The sequence below is a fragment of the Ixodes scapularis genome, unplaced genomic scaffold, assembly GCF_016920785.2.
Source record: "Ixodes scapularis isolate PalLabHiFi unplaced genomic scaffold, ASM1692078v2 PGA_scaffold5__190_contigs__length_132052651, whole genome shotgun sequence".
Classification (NCBI taxonomy): domain Eukaryota; kingdom Metazoa; phylum Arthropoda; class Arachnida; order Ixodida; family Ixodidae; genus Ixodes; species Ixodes scapularis.
The window spans coordinates 128,574,317-128,591,912 of NW_024609880.1; the positions used below are offsets into that span (position 1 = coordinate 128,574,317).

Below are 17,596 nucleotides of genomic sequence, written 5' to 3' on the forward strand. Positions count from 1 at the left end.
CCAGTTGTTGTATCTGCTTTATTTTTCTGGCTGATGGTCTTGTAGTTAACTATGGATTGAGTGGCTTGCCATTGGACCTTGCCATTTATACTGATTCAATGAAAATAAACATAATAATAAAAAAAAAATTTGTATGTTGAAGCTTTAGAATTAGTGCCAAGAACTGTAAGCATAGTACTTCATTGTAGTAGGGTTTTGAATGTATCTGTATTCTTTTCTTTTTAAGGTGGAAACTACACTTTCCAGGCTGTACTGCACAAGAATGGGGACATTGTATTTGTCTACAAAGATGTGAGCTCTTTTTGTGGTTTGACCCCAAAACGTCCGTACAGCTGCTTTTGCTATCAGTGGCACTGGAATTAACACCGGGTTAATTCTGTAATTTCGAAATACAGTGCTTAGGTAACCACCCCGAACTCATTCATTATCAGTTTCTTGATCGTTTGCCCCTCCCTCAAACTGACAGGTGTAGAATTCGAGGCATAGTACACAGATGTACAATCTAGGCACGGCCGAATATTTTTTTCGATCATTCGAGGCTAGAGACGAGGACATTGTTGTTGCTTATTATAATGAATTGGGAAGAGTGTTGTCACCTGTGAACCTTTTGACCTTGAACACTCTTATTCCCATCAACTTATTTGTTCCCTCGTTCTTGCGCACCAATGCAGCTGCCCGTGCCCGTTACGGAAATCCCAGATAAGAGTCACCCCGTCAAAGTGGGCATCTCGGATGCCTACATGTTCGACCGCATGATCTTCTGTGAGTAAGGTTTCATCCACTTTAAACCTTGTATCCATGCATGGTTTTGAATCTCGAGTTTGCGGTGCTTCCGTATTTCTCTCAGTAGTAGGTCAACAGTTATTCTATACTGTGTCTTACCTTGAGATCTACCGCAGTGAGGCCTAAAAGCTTGAGCTGGTAACTTAGGCGGTTGCTGCAGATGTGTCCTTGACCGAACTCGAATGTCGCTCCCGTGGATTTCACAAAATGTTGAGTTGTACAGTTCTCTTTGTGGAGAACCCAGAGTAGTCGGGGAATTTGGAAACACAATAAGGGCAGATAACCTATCAAGAGAGTAAACTTTGGCTCTGCAACTCGTTGGAGCATGCCGCTGCTTGAATGCTGCACAAGCTGGCGTTATTAAAGGTCTCAGGAATATGCGCATACCCACAGATATTGCTGACTGTTTTGGCCCGCTGACCTATTTTTTCCCCTCCGTGCGATGCTCAGTTGTGAAGCGCAAGACCATCTACGAGTATCATCAGGTGAACAAGAAGAGCGACGTCATCAGGAGCAACACAGCGATCTACTTCACCGCTCTGCCGAGTAAGTCGCCTGTAGTCATCCTTAGGGTTGTTGCAGTTGACAGGCTTTCAGACACGTCAGACAGATAGTGAGATCTCTCCCACAGGGAACCATTTAATTTTGTTTAACGGAATAAGCACGATAAATGTTGGGTCAATAATAATGTAGCCATTTCGTTTTACGTCTGTTCGGCATCACATTTACGAACTGCGGCTTCACAGTACCAGCGGAATGCGGCTTCACAGTACCAGCGGAAATTGCATTTACGAACTGTGGCGTTGATGACGCCCCATTGTTTGCGGCCCTTCTTGGGCAGGTTTCAGCAATTGGATCCCTGTGTGCGTTTAAGGAAAGTAGACATGCAGGGGTTGTTTCCAAGGAGCTGGCCCCCACAAGCATAGAAATGCAGCACCATCTCCTTATTTCTAGGACTCGGAAGGAAACGGTGGCTATTTATTATGCCTGTAAAGCCCGTGCACTCAATTGCGTTCACTTACAACGAAGAACTTGTGATCTCTTACAACGAAGATGACGACGATGGAAACTGTTTATTTACGTGAAAAATGGATCCGCTTCAGTTCTCTTGACAAAAGTCATCCGAGCCGGAGGGGTGGAAGGGGAGGGGGAAGAGAGGGGAAATGGAGTGAGTGAAAAGATGGGTGACTAGATATACCCAGTTAGATTGGCCTCTGGCACGTAGGAAAACAGAGTCCAGGATCCGTTTGCGGTGGTTGGGAGGTTTAGTGGGGTTTGGGGTTGTTTCCTCGGCGCAACTTTGAGGTTGGTACTCCGGGGACACGGCACCAAGGTGGAGGTTTTGAATAGGAAGGAATTTTGAGCAGTCTTGTATGAAGTGGGTGCATGTGGCCGGCACTCAACATTGTGCGCACATTTGACTAAAGCCCGTGTCCTGCGGGTAGGTGGGTTTGTGGAATTTAGCTGGCCAAACAGGAGTGATGGCTGGTTGTGTTGGTAACCTGCGAAGGCCGACCCGTTCCCTTCTGGATTACCCGGAGGGGAGGGGCGAGGCTTTCAGGTTTTCCTGTCCAAGCTTTTCTGGTTCTGGAGGAATGGAACCATTAGTGGGGACCGAAGGGTGAACGGGGTGTCGTGAGGGCGTGGTCGCATCAGCCTTCTCGTTCCTCGGAATGTCGGTATGGCCGGGGATTCGTGCGAGTTTAACCTGATTTCCACAGGCCCGTAGGGTCTTACCAAGTGCCTTGACTTCGTGACTGATGCGATTGCAACTGGTCAATCGCTCCCATTACCCGTCGCCTCCTTCGAGTTGATAAAGACGTGGACTCGTTGGCTGCAACGATTTATATTAGGATTTAATGCACCGTGGATGGCCAAGAACTTTGCTGTCTTGGGACTGGGAGTCGGGGGCATCATTTGGCTCTCTGTTTAATCTTCCGTAAGTGAACAAAAAGCAATGGCGCCAACGGAGACGGAGCAACAGCCTCAGACGCATTATTCCTCTGCCATTTCGCGGACCGGATTTATTTGAGCGGCGCAACGAAGCCTTTCGATCGGGCTAATGTTCAGGAGGCCAGTTACTTCCATGCCCCCCCCCAAGTTGTGGTGGTGGTACATTGAATAATGTGTGGACTGCGTTTCCATCTAGCTTTAAAGGGCAACTCCGCTCAATTCCGAAAAATTTAGGCTTCCATGTGATTCACATTTACAAAGTAATACTCAACAACTCTACGTCTTCGGATTCGCGAAATGTGGAATAATATTTGTGTAATCCTAATTTAAACATCAGCAGATACCGAAACCGAAACTTCGGTTGCGTCAGGCAACATTGGTCTCGGGTCGTCACAGTCATGGGCACCTCTCGTCGAACCACGTGGTCTTGTGACGTTTGGGAGGGAGCGAGAAACAGGACACGCGACGCAAGCAGGTCTTCTTTTTTTTTTTTTTTGGACGCGGGCAGGTCGTTTTGCATGGCGTGGACAGTGATGGCCCGGGGGAGAGGGGGAAGGGGAGAAGACGAAAGAGGAGAAGGGGAGCGGAGAAACAGACCGATAAGCGCGCAGGGCAGCGGTGATCACGTGAACGCCCGGTCAGCCAACACCGGGAAGAGAAACTCATGACGTCATCGTTAAATTTCGCTCTGAAAAGTAAAAACAAGCAAAACGTGAGAATGAAGTATGCATGCCTCTGACGTAGTGGTTCAACGTTGGCCGCTCCAACTCCGTGGCATTGACTGCGCTGATGATTGCGCCTCGCGCCGCACGCTAGAGTTGGCAGATTTCGGCGACTTGGCTCGCTTGAAGGTTCGCTGGCCAGTTTATTAAATGTATAGACGGAATTAGATTGTAATATTTGACATGGGGTCTTCCTATATGATACTGAAGAGGGCTACATAGTTTTCTAAATATCAAAAATGAAGCGGAGTTGCCCTTTAAGCGAACGGAGCCGGCTCTGAGCCGCACCTTTCCCGACTGACAGCGAACGCTAGGATTTTGATGCTTTTCCGTCTTTCGAGTGGCAACCCATTAGCGAAAAGTTGAAATCGGCTTGCTACATTATGCTCGAAACCCCGGCGGTTCGCGATTTTCACAAACGTTGTTGTAATGTCAAGCACGAGAGAAAGCACGGGCACGCTGGCACCATCTATGAGATGACCCTGAAGCTACTTTTTATTGGAGCAGAGGTTTTGCGGTATTTGCAGGATGAAATGTATATAACACTTTTACATACATTTTGTGCAAAACTTTTGACATCCAATGTCAAAAATTTTGTAAGCTAAAAAAAAATAAATAATGATACATTAAAAAGAAAATGTAGAAATGCACAGAAATGCTTAGCGTTTTACTTGATGCAACAATGTGTTCTTCCACCATAAGAGGTTTTACGACAGACGTTGGTAAGCAGTTGCAAGTGTGTGGACCGGCCTTTAGTAACATTATGCATGTGGCGAGATTGAAGAAGTTAAACTGACCTTCGCTGTCTGCTTGTGGTTTCAGCATGCCTGTCGCTGAAGACATGCGCCGAGTGTCGCACGGCCAAGCTGGGCTTCAGCTGCTCGTGGTGCGACGCCGTCCAGCGTTGCTCGAGCGGCATTGACAGGCACCGCCAGAGCTGGCTCGAGAACCAGTGTGACCTCGAGGTGAAGCCCTCCTCTGTCTCTCGAAAGGAGAAGAGTTTGGACGCTCGCACTCCGGCATTGTCGACGGCCCTGACGTGCCGCTCATTTTGTTTTCTTTGGCAATCTTTGTCGCAGGACAAGAAGGACGCTTCCATGTGCTCCTCGTCTGCTGTTTCTCCCATGCCTCCGAAGCCAGCACCCACTGCCAACGGTGAGCGCGCTCATTTAGGGCACTCGGTTATGGTCATCGAAAGTGAAGCCGCGCATTCAAACCTGCTTTGTATCGAGGCCTCGATTATTCCCCAAGGCCGGGTGCTTAGGCAGTAAGAATACGTTCAAAAGTCGGGCACATGTTGGCACGAGGCGGCGGAACATTTCTTAGACCGCTGAGCAAAAGTTAATGTGTGGTCCGCTAGCCAGCCGCAGCCCCTGATTCCAGCTATGCGTATAAGGTTCGAAATCATTTTTATAACAACAGAGGAAGCAGGGTCCTTTGTTGACCCATCTTTTTGACACATCTCTGTCAAAAAGCAGTCCAGCTGGATGTACGTAAGGGAAAGGGGGGGCATGCCTGCCAGGGAGCCGTGAGCCATACTTGGACCTGCAAAAACCGTAGGATGGACATTCCCGATATATACTGCAAACGACCTTATTTTTTGCGGGCTCAATATTTTGCGAATTCGGCGAAGTTGAATTTACAAGAATATTTTGCATGCACGAAACTTCGTGAAACAAGGTGGTATGTTACAAATTTGTTACCATAGGGAAATAAATTTTGTGCATCTATTTTTCGCAATGTTATAAGAGTCGCAAAATTTGCAAAAATAGGGTCCTTGCGTGAATTAAGTCATTTACAGCAATGCCCGATCCCTTCCAGCATGCGTTAGCCGCATCCCATCTTGCTTCGGCTGCATTTACACACTCTGTTATTCAAGGTAGGAAGCTTGCGCCAGAGACGGGCCAACTGAAGGTTTTCTCTGCCATTCTTATCCCATCAGTAAATATAGCTACTCCCCTTCTGTCATCATGTGCACAGTACTTTGTACTGAGCATGGCGTGGGAAAACTGTTGTCAATCTCTGTAAAATCTTCTAATGAAACATGCTCATTGGCTGAGTCAGCCTAATCTGGATGAATCCCACGTCTGTTTGAGAAGCGAATTACACTCTAAACAGATTCACTTAACTTTTCGTAGTAGTACTTAGCCCAACTTGTCTTCGCGTCAAAAAAAAGTTTTGTGCATTCTTCATACGTTGCGCGAAGTAGTGCTTACAAGATTTGATTGTCGGAGGAAGAAGCGATGCTCTTGGTGTTTGAAACGTGTATGTGTTGGTAAAATAACGTACCATATTTAATCGCATAATGAACAAACTTTTTTTCCCGAAAAATTGACCCATATTTGGGCGGGGCCGTTCATTAAATTTTTGCATTTGCACACTTTGCGCAAATGTCATTTTAGGTGCCAATATGACATGACAGGGTACTGTGGCACATCTGCACTGACGGAGGCGTGCCCACGGCTGATCGTGGGTGCACCACAGTAATCGTGCTCCATAAATTGCTAAGGCCCGCTTCAGACGGGGCAACTTTTCCAGCAATTTTGAGGTTGCTGGCAGGTTGTTCCCTAGCTTTCCCTAGATCAACACGAATTGCTGAGATTGGGTCCGGCTCGAAACGGACGAGCAACTCGAACAACTCGGAGCCTTCTGAGCCGGCAGCAGCCAATCAGGGACACAATATTTTCACGTGACTCCCCGTGCCGGTGATGATGACAGCTGAAGACTTGATTCTCGTTTGAAATTGAATGTTTTCGGAAATAAGCCTTTTCAGAAAGATGAGTTAGTATTCTCAATGCCAGTCAAAGATATAAAAACATGTTTTTAGCGTGTAGCTGTGCGTCTGAATAGTGCAAGAAAATTCAAAGTAACCGATGATGATGGCAAGTCGTCGCAATTCGGTTGCTGCGTGTGAACGCGGGCGGCCCGTGTTGCTGGTGTTGCGACGTCAAGTTGCTGGGTGAAATTGCCTCGTCTGAAGCGGGCCTAACCTTTTTTAGGGCGCTTTTGGCGTGCCTTTTGCCGAAGAAAAAGCGCTTTACGAAGCTGACTCAGTAGAAAGAGCACCGTGACCGTTCTTAGGCCTAGCCACTTTCACTTACTGACCGAGAGATCAGAGACGACGGCGTGTTTGTTGACATCAATGCATCCGATAGGCGAAGAATGTTTGGGGCTGGGCAATTCCTCGACTCAAGCTTCTTCAAGTGTGCGAGCCACTCGGTTTCACGGTTGATCACTTCCGCAGCTACGCACTTGCGGACATTATATGAGCAGCTTGGCTTGGCTTGACTTGGCCTGACCGCTTGGCGGCAAAAGATAATTGACTTGGTGGCTAGCTAAATTGGATGCAATTTGAGACTCACGGAGCCGAAAATTGGAAGTGCGTTCATTACGCGAAGGGGGAAAAAAAGTCCAAATATTAGTACCCCCTTTGGGGGATCCGTTTATTATGCGTGCGCATTCATTATGTGAGTAAATACGGTGAATCTAATCTAAAATGCACCTACATATATCTTATTTGTCTAGATAAAGGGGGAAATTAGTGGTGCTTCACGAGGAGTGGCGCTTTTTTTGCCACTATGCTTGAGGAGAAAATGAGTATAGAGGCCATTAACTGGCAATGCAGCATGCCCGTACTGATTCCAATTTATTTTCAGTTTAATTTTATTCCCTAGATGGGGAGTTCTCAAACTTTTCTAGCTCGAGTGGCAGCTGAGGAACACCTCCCAGTCTCAGCATTGATGAAATGAAACAGCAGAGAAGCGTACGGACCATGTACACAATCTTGAACATACTAGGGAGTACTTGGCTCATAGCTATGCTTCAATGGGTTTGCTGAAGTGGTGCCTAAAATGAAAAAATACATACCTGGCGACAGGGACATTTGAGGAAATTTGGGAGCCCGGGGAAACCAGGAGTGCACTTTGAGAACCCCCAAGTCCGTAGGAACCCGGTTTGGGAACCTACGAGATTTTAGCTGGCCCAATCACCTGAAATGGAAGCTGAAGGACTTTCCAAGTAAACTGAATATGGATCGAACTTCCGAAGCTTATTGTCCCGTGATTTTCGTTACCTCACTTGAATTGGGCCAAAGTAAACGTAAACTGCCTTTATTGTGGAAAAATGTGCGGGAATTGCCGCAGAGAATGCGGCGAGCCCTATCGCCAGTCGTTATCTGTCCAGTGCATCGTGGCATCATCGTCGGCATCTCTGAGCCAGCTGGGCAGCAAGCGAGGGTTGTTTGACCATGCCGACGATGTAATTTTCGCCGATTTTACTCTCTCCTCTCGTGCTCTCCCGCGCTCGGCCGCAGCAGCCGTCGGGGCTGCGGCCAAATTTTAATTGGCAATCGCGTCGTTCCCGTTATTAAAATTAAAAATGAACTTTCTCTCCGTTTTTCCGAGTTAAAAATGTTTTTCGGCTTCCTTTTACCAAAGATATAGCTGCGCGTGTCAGTGTTGACAGCTCTTGCGCTACGGAGATACGAGAATGGTGTGCCTGTGCAGTGCCGAGCACCAGCGGGAAGCCCATGGGCCCGTCGACTGCCCCATCCTTCCCCACCTCCAAGCCGCGTGGCAACGTGGTGGAAGTGGTCACTTCGTCCGCCAGCGACACTGCCGCTGCCCCCGCTGCGCACAGTGCCTCCGGTGAGCCTCGTCCGTTTGCTCCGGGAAAACTCTCCTTAGTTTAGCGGAGAAAGAAAACCTCCCAGGAGAGCACGTCTTGCCGAGAGATGTCTTTCACTGAAACATTTGGATAGCTTTTTTTAGAGAAACTATCGTGTCTGGAACGCCGTGCTGACCGGTGCGTTTACTACGTCCTCGTTTTCGGTCCTTCAATTTCTGTTGCAACGCTGCGATGACAGAGACACTCGCGTTTGCTCACGATTTTTGCCGTAACTTTTGCGAACAATTGTCGGGATCGCGACATCCGATGGGCCTACGCTCCGACCATTGCGACGTAATTTGTCGCCACCTAAGGACCACTTTCGACGCATGTGGTCAGACGCACGACGCACCAGTCGGAGATGCGTTTCAGGCAGTGTAGTGAAATGTAAACCACAGATTACCGAGGCTTCCAAGAGGTTCCTTTTGGGGTCCTTCTTTCTACCGGTTTTGATGGCCTTCGTGATTCATTTGCACATCCTGAACCAATGGCTTTTTACAAAATAAAAAAGGGAAAAAAGCTCTTACTGCGTAACTACTATACAGGGTGCTTTTGTTTAAGCCTTTAAGCACTAGTCATTCGTCATACAAAAGGCACATTGTTCGCTGCAGATGTAGTGACAGAATTATCTGCGGATACGCTTCGGGCGTGTTTGAGGTACATTTGTCTAGCACCTGTGTGCTTGGAACACGCCTGCAGACAGTTTTCGTAGGACCAATCTGACCGTAATACGAGGAAGGCACCAGGCAGTGTCCGCAGACTGTACAATGTGTTAGCGGTGTGACTGCAGCTTAAGGGGTTTCAACAAGACCGGTGTTCGTGAACGCGTAAGCCAGGAGCATGTCAACGAGGTTCTACCGTAAAAAAGAAAAGGTAGCGTTGCACCGCCGCTACGTTTCCTTTGTAACGTGGTTACGGCAGCATCTGTGGAGTGACTGACGCGTGTCTCTTGGGGTTGCGTCTGCCAATCCCAGAGGGAGACAAGACTGCGGCGAGCGCCGTGGGCTCTGGCACGGTGGTGGCCATCATCATGATCCTGCTGCTGGTGGTGGCCGTGGGGATGTGGCTGCTGTATGCCTACCGCAATCCACAGACCCCTGCCGGACAGTTCCTCATCAAGGTGGGTTACCGAGCGCCGCTGTCCATGGTTGGCACAGGGGTGATGTTCGCATTGTGTAATGCTTGCTTAGTGACAGCGGCTGTTGCCTTCTGCCGTTTGGTTGCATAGAGACTCTTCCGTGGCAAATGCCACCAGGCAGCACTCCAGTCTTTGATGTCCTGGGGAACTTCTGGTTCATAAAGAGAATGAACAAAGCTTACCTTGGCGCCACTCCTTGAAATGTCGATGAAACGTTTAAACACCAATTCTGCAGGTGAACGCCGAAGGAACGAAGAAGCGGGAGATCTGTTAAAATTTTTAAATTATTCTTTTGAACCAACTTGCCTCCTCCAAGACGTTAAATAGTACATCCAAATGCCCTCGTTAAGTCTCCAACTTTGTTGTTCGTGTTGCATTTGTGCTTTCTAATGCTGGTGACATAAGCAAGCTCGACGGGCTTGCAAAAACAGACCGGACGTTACTTGGGAAGCAAGTGGCAGTTTATGTTGCAAACACCAAAAGGGTTTAGAGGTTTTTTCGTTGCTCTTTATGTTGCAAACACCAAAAGGGTCTAGAGGTTTGTTTGTCGCTCTTTCTTGTGCCATTTTACCGATCAGGGTGACAAAGAGCATGTCAGTAAAGAACTGTGAGCAACTTGCAGCACTGATCCTCTGGTACTTCCAGTCTCAGTGACATCCTTTACGAGAATGAGTATATTTCTTTTCTTGCTCTAGTTAGATCAGTAAAGGCGTGTTCCCACCGGCGATGCGATCTAGTCGCGCGATAACTTTCATCGCAAAAGCGACCATCGCGGGCAAAAAGCGACTCGATTTGAGCAGTCGCTACTCGACCCGACTTTTTTGCGATGCGATCTAGTCGCGGAGCGGCTGAACCAATCAACGGCGTTCGGAGCAAGAGTTTTCGAGAAACGACTCGCCAACGGAGGCGTTGGACTCGCTCATCGCGCACGCCGGTGTGACCATCTAGCTTTTTTTGCGATGCGATCTAGTCGCATCGCGCGACTGCTTACATCGCCGGTGGGAATGCGCCTTAATGCGTGAGCCATAATTATGTGTGCCATGCTTGCCAGACATATATGGCTGGAGAAATTTGTTTTCTCTGGGACCTGTATTTACAGTGGACCATATAGCTGAAAAGCATACATTTGTTTTAGGGTCAGGTAAGTTTGAGATGAAAGGCAAGTGTAGAATGTAGAACATTATTTTATTTTTTTTACATTTTTACACCCTGGAGAGTGGGGAAACAGGAGGACAGAACAGCACGAATCTCCAAAATCTTAAGATTCATGTTGTCTCCAAGAATGTTTGGGTTGTCTATGTAAGGTTGTGTTTGGTGAAATGAACCTTAGGTTTGTTTGGAGATTTGTGTTGTCCTGTCCTTCTGTTTCCCCACTCCAGGGTTAAAAAAAGGGGGGGGGGGGGGGGGGGGGCAGTCAGTATCCAACCAGTTTGCCTGCATCCTTGCATTAAAATCCTTTTTTATTCCTTCAAAATTGCCTCTCATATGGAGGTAAATTCCACCCACAATCCAATTAAGTGGAACTGAGAGGGACCAAGAAACTTATTCTTAGCAGAAGTTCCCACATCTCGGAAGACGAAAAGACCACTTTGAAAACAGGAATCATAGAAAACAAAAATTGCTAAGAGATTCCACCATAACTTATAGAATGTCCCGAGCATTGATCGACATCTACTTTTGCAAAACTTGCATACAAAGAGGCACCTCGTACCTGTATTGCGTGAGAGGTACCGCTTCTCCCTCTCGCGTCTAACGCCGCACACTCGTACCTGCCTATCGCCGTGATCGGTTGCCAACCCTCGTTTCAATTGGACAGTACCGTCCGAGCCAGTGGCGTCTGCATGGGGAGGCCCGGTACACAGCCGCCACGTCGATGCACATCTGAAGGGAGCGGTGCACTGGAGGCGCCGCCAGACCGGACCCCCCTCACGGCCGCGATGCCAGGAGACTGGAAGGGCCGTCGTGACCACACGAGAAACTCGCCTTGGCACTCCTTGCCAGGGCGAGGTCCCCTTTTCCTTTCTAACTTTTCTTAGTTTCTTCTTTCTCTTAATTATTTCGGGGCAAGCTCCCCGACGTTGCCAACTAACGTCTCCCCAAAGCAAAGAAAGAGAGAGAGACTCACAAAAAAAAAAAGATCTATCCTGGAAGTTTTCTAGGTGATGGCACCCTAGAAAGTTTCTCGGAGGTGGTAGGTTTCCCCATGCATCTGCATCTAAGCTCACACCTCCCTCCAAACAAATAGAGAAAGAAAGACTCGCAAAAGAGGGTATCCTGGAAGATTTCTAGTAGCCGGCGCCATTTCTAAGGCTGCCAATCTCCAAAACCACAATTTATTTTCTCTCTCTCTCTCTCTCTCTCTCTCTAGGTGATGACAACCTGGAAAGTTTCTTCGAGGTAGTAGATCTCCCTATGCGTTTGCCCTAAACTGGAACTTTTCCCTGCAGCTAAGCATTTTCTCTACAACTTTTTCTACATATCACGAATTTGCTTGCACATTTTTCTTATGGATCGCATTTATTTCTCTTAGTGGTGATAACTTTTTTCACTTGTTTTAGCCATTTCGTATCAAATTAGGTAGACTCTTTGGAACACGCAATTTTTCTTTGCTAATCTCTGCAGGTTTCTGAAGTTTCTCTATGAATTAATTTTTTTTGTGCATGGATAATTTTTTAGGGTGTTTTCCATGATCCCTAGAATATTCTTGGGAACTAAGTCATTCACGGCCGTCGCATTTGACTGACGTCGTTTCCACAATCTAGTAGTTTGAAGAGTTGCGTTAGGCAGTCGGGGAGCTTGCGCCAACATGTGCCTTAGCAGCTCTGTTCCCCTTTCACAATCCCTTTTCTGACCTTTTTTTCTTTGTGTAAGAGTGTTTGTTTTGACATTTTGAGTGTGCTACAGTTTGAGGGCACAAATTTTTCCTGCTTTTATCCCCTCTTTATGTATGTTGCATCCGTAGCCGATAGTGATGACGCGGGCACCTTGATTTTTGTCTCTTGTTCCATGAGGTGGGTGCAGCTTTACTGGAAGGCGTGGCTTTGAAAAGCTCTTCGGTTGCACGACTGCTCGCGTCAATCAGCCGAGTTCCATGGCGTCACACCCGGTCCCCTGCTACACAGGAGTCCGGCCTTCTGGAACAATTTCCTCGTCAGTTTGCCCCCATCCAAACCTCGTCAATGTACCATTTCTCTCCGTCAAGTGCCTTGCAGAGAAACGTGTCCAAGAAGGATTGGGAAGGCACTCTCCACGCAGGGATGCACGTTCAATGTTGCCGAGCCAATTGGCCCGTCTGGCGTACCTGCAAATTTTGATTGGTGGGCTAGCTACCCTGCGTGCACCTATTGGTTTGCCGAATATCGAACTGGAAGGTGTCGACAGAGGCGCTGTGCAACGAGTTGACAATCGACCATGAGGCTTGAGACTAATATTTTGTGACACCTGCAGTATTTTTTTGACACCTTCGAATCTCCCTGAAGATCTCTGTTTTGGGGCTTTTTTTTTTTTTTTTCTTCACATTCCAGGCTGTTTGTGAACTTCTCAAAACTTGCTTCTCCCTGTTATGATCTGATTGGCCATCGGCATTAGCATTTATTTGAAAGCCGTTGGTTAGGCCTAGCCTTCAGCTAAACCTAACCATTGGTTAGGCTTAGGCTGCATTTAGGTTCCAACTATTGGTTAGGTGTAGCCGTTATTTAGGCCTAATGCCAGTTAGGCCTAACCACCTGCTATGGCTCCACCTAATTTTTATTATCTTTACTGCACTGCTTTTAATTTTATCTTGATTCTCAAGTTTTATTCTACATCCTACGTAGGCTATTATGTTTTTCTTCATGTTTAGTGCTAGCTAATTAAACGACACCACATCGCCTTTCCCGCTTTGGTACTCGTTGAACCAGTAACTTCTGAGAATGTGAGGCACTTGGAAAGTTATCTTTGGAGAATGGAACTTTTGGAAAGAAGCCTGGAAATGAATCTTCATTGAAAGCAAGCTTCAAATTTCTGTGCCCTTTGACCCGACAGTGGAAAGCAGGGCATTGCTTGAAACGAGGCTAAAGAACACCTGCTGGAGCCCGAGCCAAGTCCGCGTCTTTCGTGGTCCGTGTCCACAAGCTTTTCCCTCACGTTCGCAGCGTGAGCACCCTCTTCTCGTTCGGGTTTCCCTAACTACCGCAAACCATATACTACCTTCGATGTACATAAGCGTATATACATAGTTATAGTACATAGTTTATAAGTGCGTAACCCACGTTATGCCTGTGATGCTCATTTTTTTCCCTAACTTGTTTCCCAAATAATGTCGGCCGAGTTTTTATGAGTATTGAGGTTGCCAGTGTCCGGGTGCCACTGTATCATGTGCACGGGGGGAAAACCGCATCGAGTTAACGGGGGATCGGGAGCCAGTTTCCGGCTTGACCAATCGGCTGTGACTCCGACCACAACCGATGCTACGATCCGACGGAGCCGATCAGGCAGCTCCAAAAGCGGATTGTCCTGGCTTTCTTTGTCTTTGGGCATTTACCATCACCGGATAAACCAATCGGGAGCAGTGAAAGTGCCATGACCCTGCACTTTCAGTGCACGAGTGCCCCGACAGTGTTCTTTTGGCGCTGTTTAATTGGGTCGTGGCGTCGGCTGCGGTCAGACTTGCGTAAAACGGAGAATCGCGAAAAGAGTCTGATGTGGTCGCATTTTTTGTATGGCCAGGTCGGGCGGAGAACACGTCTCCATGAATTCTGTAAAATGTAGACGAAAAGTGAGCGTAAACGGGGGCTGCATTGGCTTCTTTGTACGAGTGTCTTTGAATTGTGCACACGACGCTTTTGCACCCCTTGAGTTCAGTTCTTCTACGAAAGGTGCATTGTTTGTCGGCCTTGCCCAAAGCTCGGCAGTGCTTTTCGATGTCGGAAGGACGAGGCTTGCTTCGTTCGGAGGTCGGCCTATTTTTGTACAGAAGTCCTTCGTCGCGAATGTTTGCCGAGAACTACGAGGCTCGCAAACATGGCCGAGAAAAGTTGGGAAATTCCTTTACAATCTCGATGAAAGACAGAATGGAGGAAAGTTTGTTTCCGAAGAGCTTCTGTAATTATCACGTTGCGGCGGTCACGAGCGCAAAGCACGTGAGGTGTGAAGGATTACAGTTTTCTTTTCTCGCAGGAACTTCGGGAGACAGTTGCCGTTGGTTTAGCAGAAATTTTATCGATGAATTTGCGAGTGCGAATTCTGTTTTAGCTTCTACGCATGCCAGGGCACATAAAAGCCTTAATGAACCCCTCTTTTATCCGGAGTTTTTTTTTAACCTTTGTTGTTGTTTTTTTTCTTTGCTAGGTTCTTTTATTTTCATATTTTTTTTAGGACTCTCATACTAGCAGTTGTAATTATAGCTTGGTAACTGCTCAAGTTTGGAGAAGTGCAAGCTGTACGGAAGCATATATTTGGATATAAAAATAAGTTTTGTCTTGGCTCAAACACGTACCTGTCCCATTGCACCAGCAGCAATTGTTCCGAGATATTTTGCGTGAAACTCGCTGGACAACCATTTTCTTTACAGATTAAGATTTTATGCAATGTAAGAATTTGTACTGCATATTTCCAAAGGCTTACGAGAGCTCTCTAAGCAAATAAAATTAATGCTCGACGTTTTGGACTCCTTGTGGTTGTGCTTGTTTGCTATGTGTGTGCATTTGTTTCTTTTTTTTTAGGATTTTTTTTTAGGATTTTTTTTTACGAGTGTTACCATCTTGAATGTTGTCACTTCCAGTATGGGCGAAAACATTGTTTAACCGTCGCCGTGCTGAGTAACAGAGGGGACGAGAGTGCGTGGGCGTCAGAACGCCGAACTCCGGTTGGAAAAATTAGTGTTAGATTTCGAAGTGAAGCACTATTCCAGATGACCAAAATTGTTGACTTGAAAGTGTCGGTGAGCTCTCGCCAAGCATTAAACGCCATTCGTAGGGTCCTCCCTGAGGACGACTTCCTTTACACCAATGAGGATGAACCTCCCGAGGGCCTCAAAGGCTCTGGCGTCGTCGGCGTCAAACATGTAATGTTTACAAAAAAGTGGAAAAGAAATTCTCTCCAAGCATGTTATTTTGCCTGTCGAGAGGCACACTCTTCCAGAGACTATCAAAGCAGGGTATAGTTTGCAGCGGCAGCCATATTTAAGGTAGCTTCCCATGTAAAAAGATGTAACGCAAAAAAAAAAAAAACAGGCCCATTTTTTTTTTATATAGCACTACTGAACTTCATGGTTTCGAATGTCGCTGATGTACTTATCATAAAAAGGGGATTTGAAAGTCTTGTTTTGTCTTTATACGAGTAAATGTTTAAATAATTGGGAATATGAGTTCGTCATGACTGACTGGTAAGTTACATGGAGACTAAGTACAACGCTCGCACGTGAACAGAGAAGTGTTTGAAAAGCGGGGCGTCTGATGTATACTGGGTAGATGAGAAATTCAGCCAGCGCAGTATGGCCATGCAAGCATCCGGGCCGCCGGGCTTTGGCTGCGCGTGCACCAAGTGTTATCAAAGGCAGAAAGCTGGCGGGCAACGTTGAGAAACCTGGGGGAAGCAATTTCAATTTAAAAGAGGGGGGGGGGGGGGGGGGGGGGGTCTGTTACAACAAAATTCATACAAAATAAAAAAAAATGATGACGAAATGTTAGGCTAGGTGGCGCAAGCTGCCGCCCGTTACAAAGGGTATAGCCATTACCATCCATCCATCCTCAGGAGGACTTAAAGCACTGCAGGAGCCCTAATCTGGACATTTGGCGAGAAGGTCGGCGAGAAATCTGGCGGCCGTGATTGGCCAACGCCGCACTTGACTTTGGCGCCGGCCAATCAGAGCCGCCAGATTTCTCGCCGACTTTTCCGCCAAGTGTCCAGGTTAGGGCCCCAGGAAGGGTAGGGTCTCAGTCACCACATCGAGCAGCGGTGGAAGGGACAAACAACCCCTCGTTCGAGGGCCGTAAAAGAGCGTGCCTATTCGCTCTAGTCGGCCTTGGGAATGGGGCTCCGGAGTCCGGGTCGCTGGAATTTTCGTAGTCTGTTCATTTGCTCACACCACCATTCCCACCATCGCGCTTCGGGAACCTTTATAAACACACATCTCATGTAGAAACATTACGCATACAACAAGCATCAGCTGAACATCGAGCGCATAAACATACACGGCACATACAAACAGTGGCGTAGCCAGGATTTTATTTGGGGGAAGGGGGTCCAATGGCATGAATCCCCCCCCCCCTCCTCCTCCTCCTCCTCCCCCCCCCCCCCCCCCCCCCTAATGACGAAGCAGGGTGAACTCGGCGGTACGGACGCAGAGATCGGCGAGGCTCTGTAGATAAAACGGGTAAAGTTGCATTGTCATTTTTTTTTAAAACGGAGCAAGCCTCAGTTACAAGATTACGGGCGTGGTGGCTCATCGTTCTACTGTCGTCGTAGTTGCGGCCCACCAACTTTAATAAAAGTTTCCTCACAGCACACAATTACCTCCGCTTTTTGAGGTAGCACTGCGTTACCAACACGTGAAGGCCAGGCAAAACGATGATAGCTATAGACCAGTGTCTGCTCAGTTCCATGGGTGCCGCCATGTTTGTTTATGCTGACGCAATGACACGGTAAAAAAAAGGGGGGGGGGGGGGGGGGGACGCGCTTTATACAAAACTTCGTGTTTCTTTTTTTAGAAACTTTCACAAATATTGCAGTACAAGAACGTCGGAAAGGCATAGTTACGAAGCCAAGAGTGCTGTAAAGAGCAAGAACCTTGTTTTATGCGCAGCCCTTCTTTTCACAAGAGCCTTCGCTTGAGATTACTATTTCACATTTTTTATCGCTGGGGGCTGAGATTTCTGACACTGTTCTATGAGCAACCTGCAATGCTGTTTGGTTTGGCGCTATCTAGCGATTGAAGCAAGAAAGATTGGGTATGCCTTGGAGTGGCAGCTGCATTGTTCAAACGTGAGGTATTACTCTGGTGGCGCTGCTAGTGTCTGCCTAGTGTCTGAAGTCGGAAATACTGGGTAGGCCAGGAAGCCGTGATTGCATAACGTGCAAGTACGGCGGAAGCTGCGGCCTGGCGGGCCATTCGGAACGTGACTATGCATCACCGGAGTGCGCTTTTACTGCGAAGAAGTCTCGGGCTTTGGTCGTACGTGTGTTTCGCGCTTTACACTCCAATATGTGTGCGTTGCGCTCGTATACGTAGCGGATATCGAAGCCGTCGGCACGCTATGGGGGGCTTATGGTTCACCCTTTGCCAAGTTTCACCGAGGCAGGGTATACCTTGGGCTTTCACTCTACTGGCGCCGCCTGGAGATTACCGGCAAGCTAC

The 17,596-nt window shown here is 47.5% G+C and overlaps 1 protein-coding gene across 1 annotated transcript in view; it reads left to right on the forward strand.

Annotated features, from left to right (window-relative positions):
- Window positions 1-14,908, forward strand: part of LOC8030976 (plexin domain-containing protein 2) — a 28,177-nt gene extending 13,269 nt beyond the window's left edge. Inside the window, exons 7-14 of the mRNA XM_029982212.4 lie at window positions 227-291; window positions 672-762; window positions 1,234-1,329; window positions 4,281-4,423; window positions 4,538-4,613; window positions 7,964-8,104; window positions 9,098-9,243; window positions 11,078-14,908. Coding sequence (XP_029838072.2) covers window positions 227-291; window positions 672-762; window positions 1,234-1,329; window positions 4,281-4,423; window positions 4,538-4,613; window positions 7,964-8,104; window positions 9,098-9,243; window positions 11,078-11,146 — 827 coding nt within the window. The 3' untranslated portion in view covers window positions 11,147-14,908. The remainder of the gene's footprint in view (window positions 1-226; window positions 292-671; window positions 763-1,233; window positions 1,330-4,280; window positions 4,424-4,537; window positions 4,614-7,963; window positions 8,105-9,097; window positions 9,244-11,077) is intronic.
- Window positions 14,909-17,596: the final 2,688 nt, after the last annotated feature.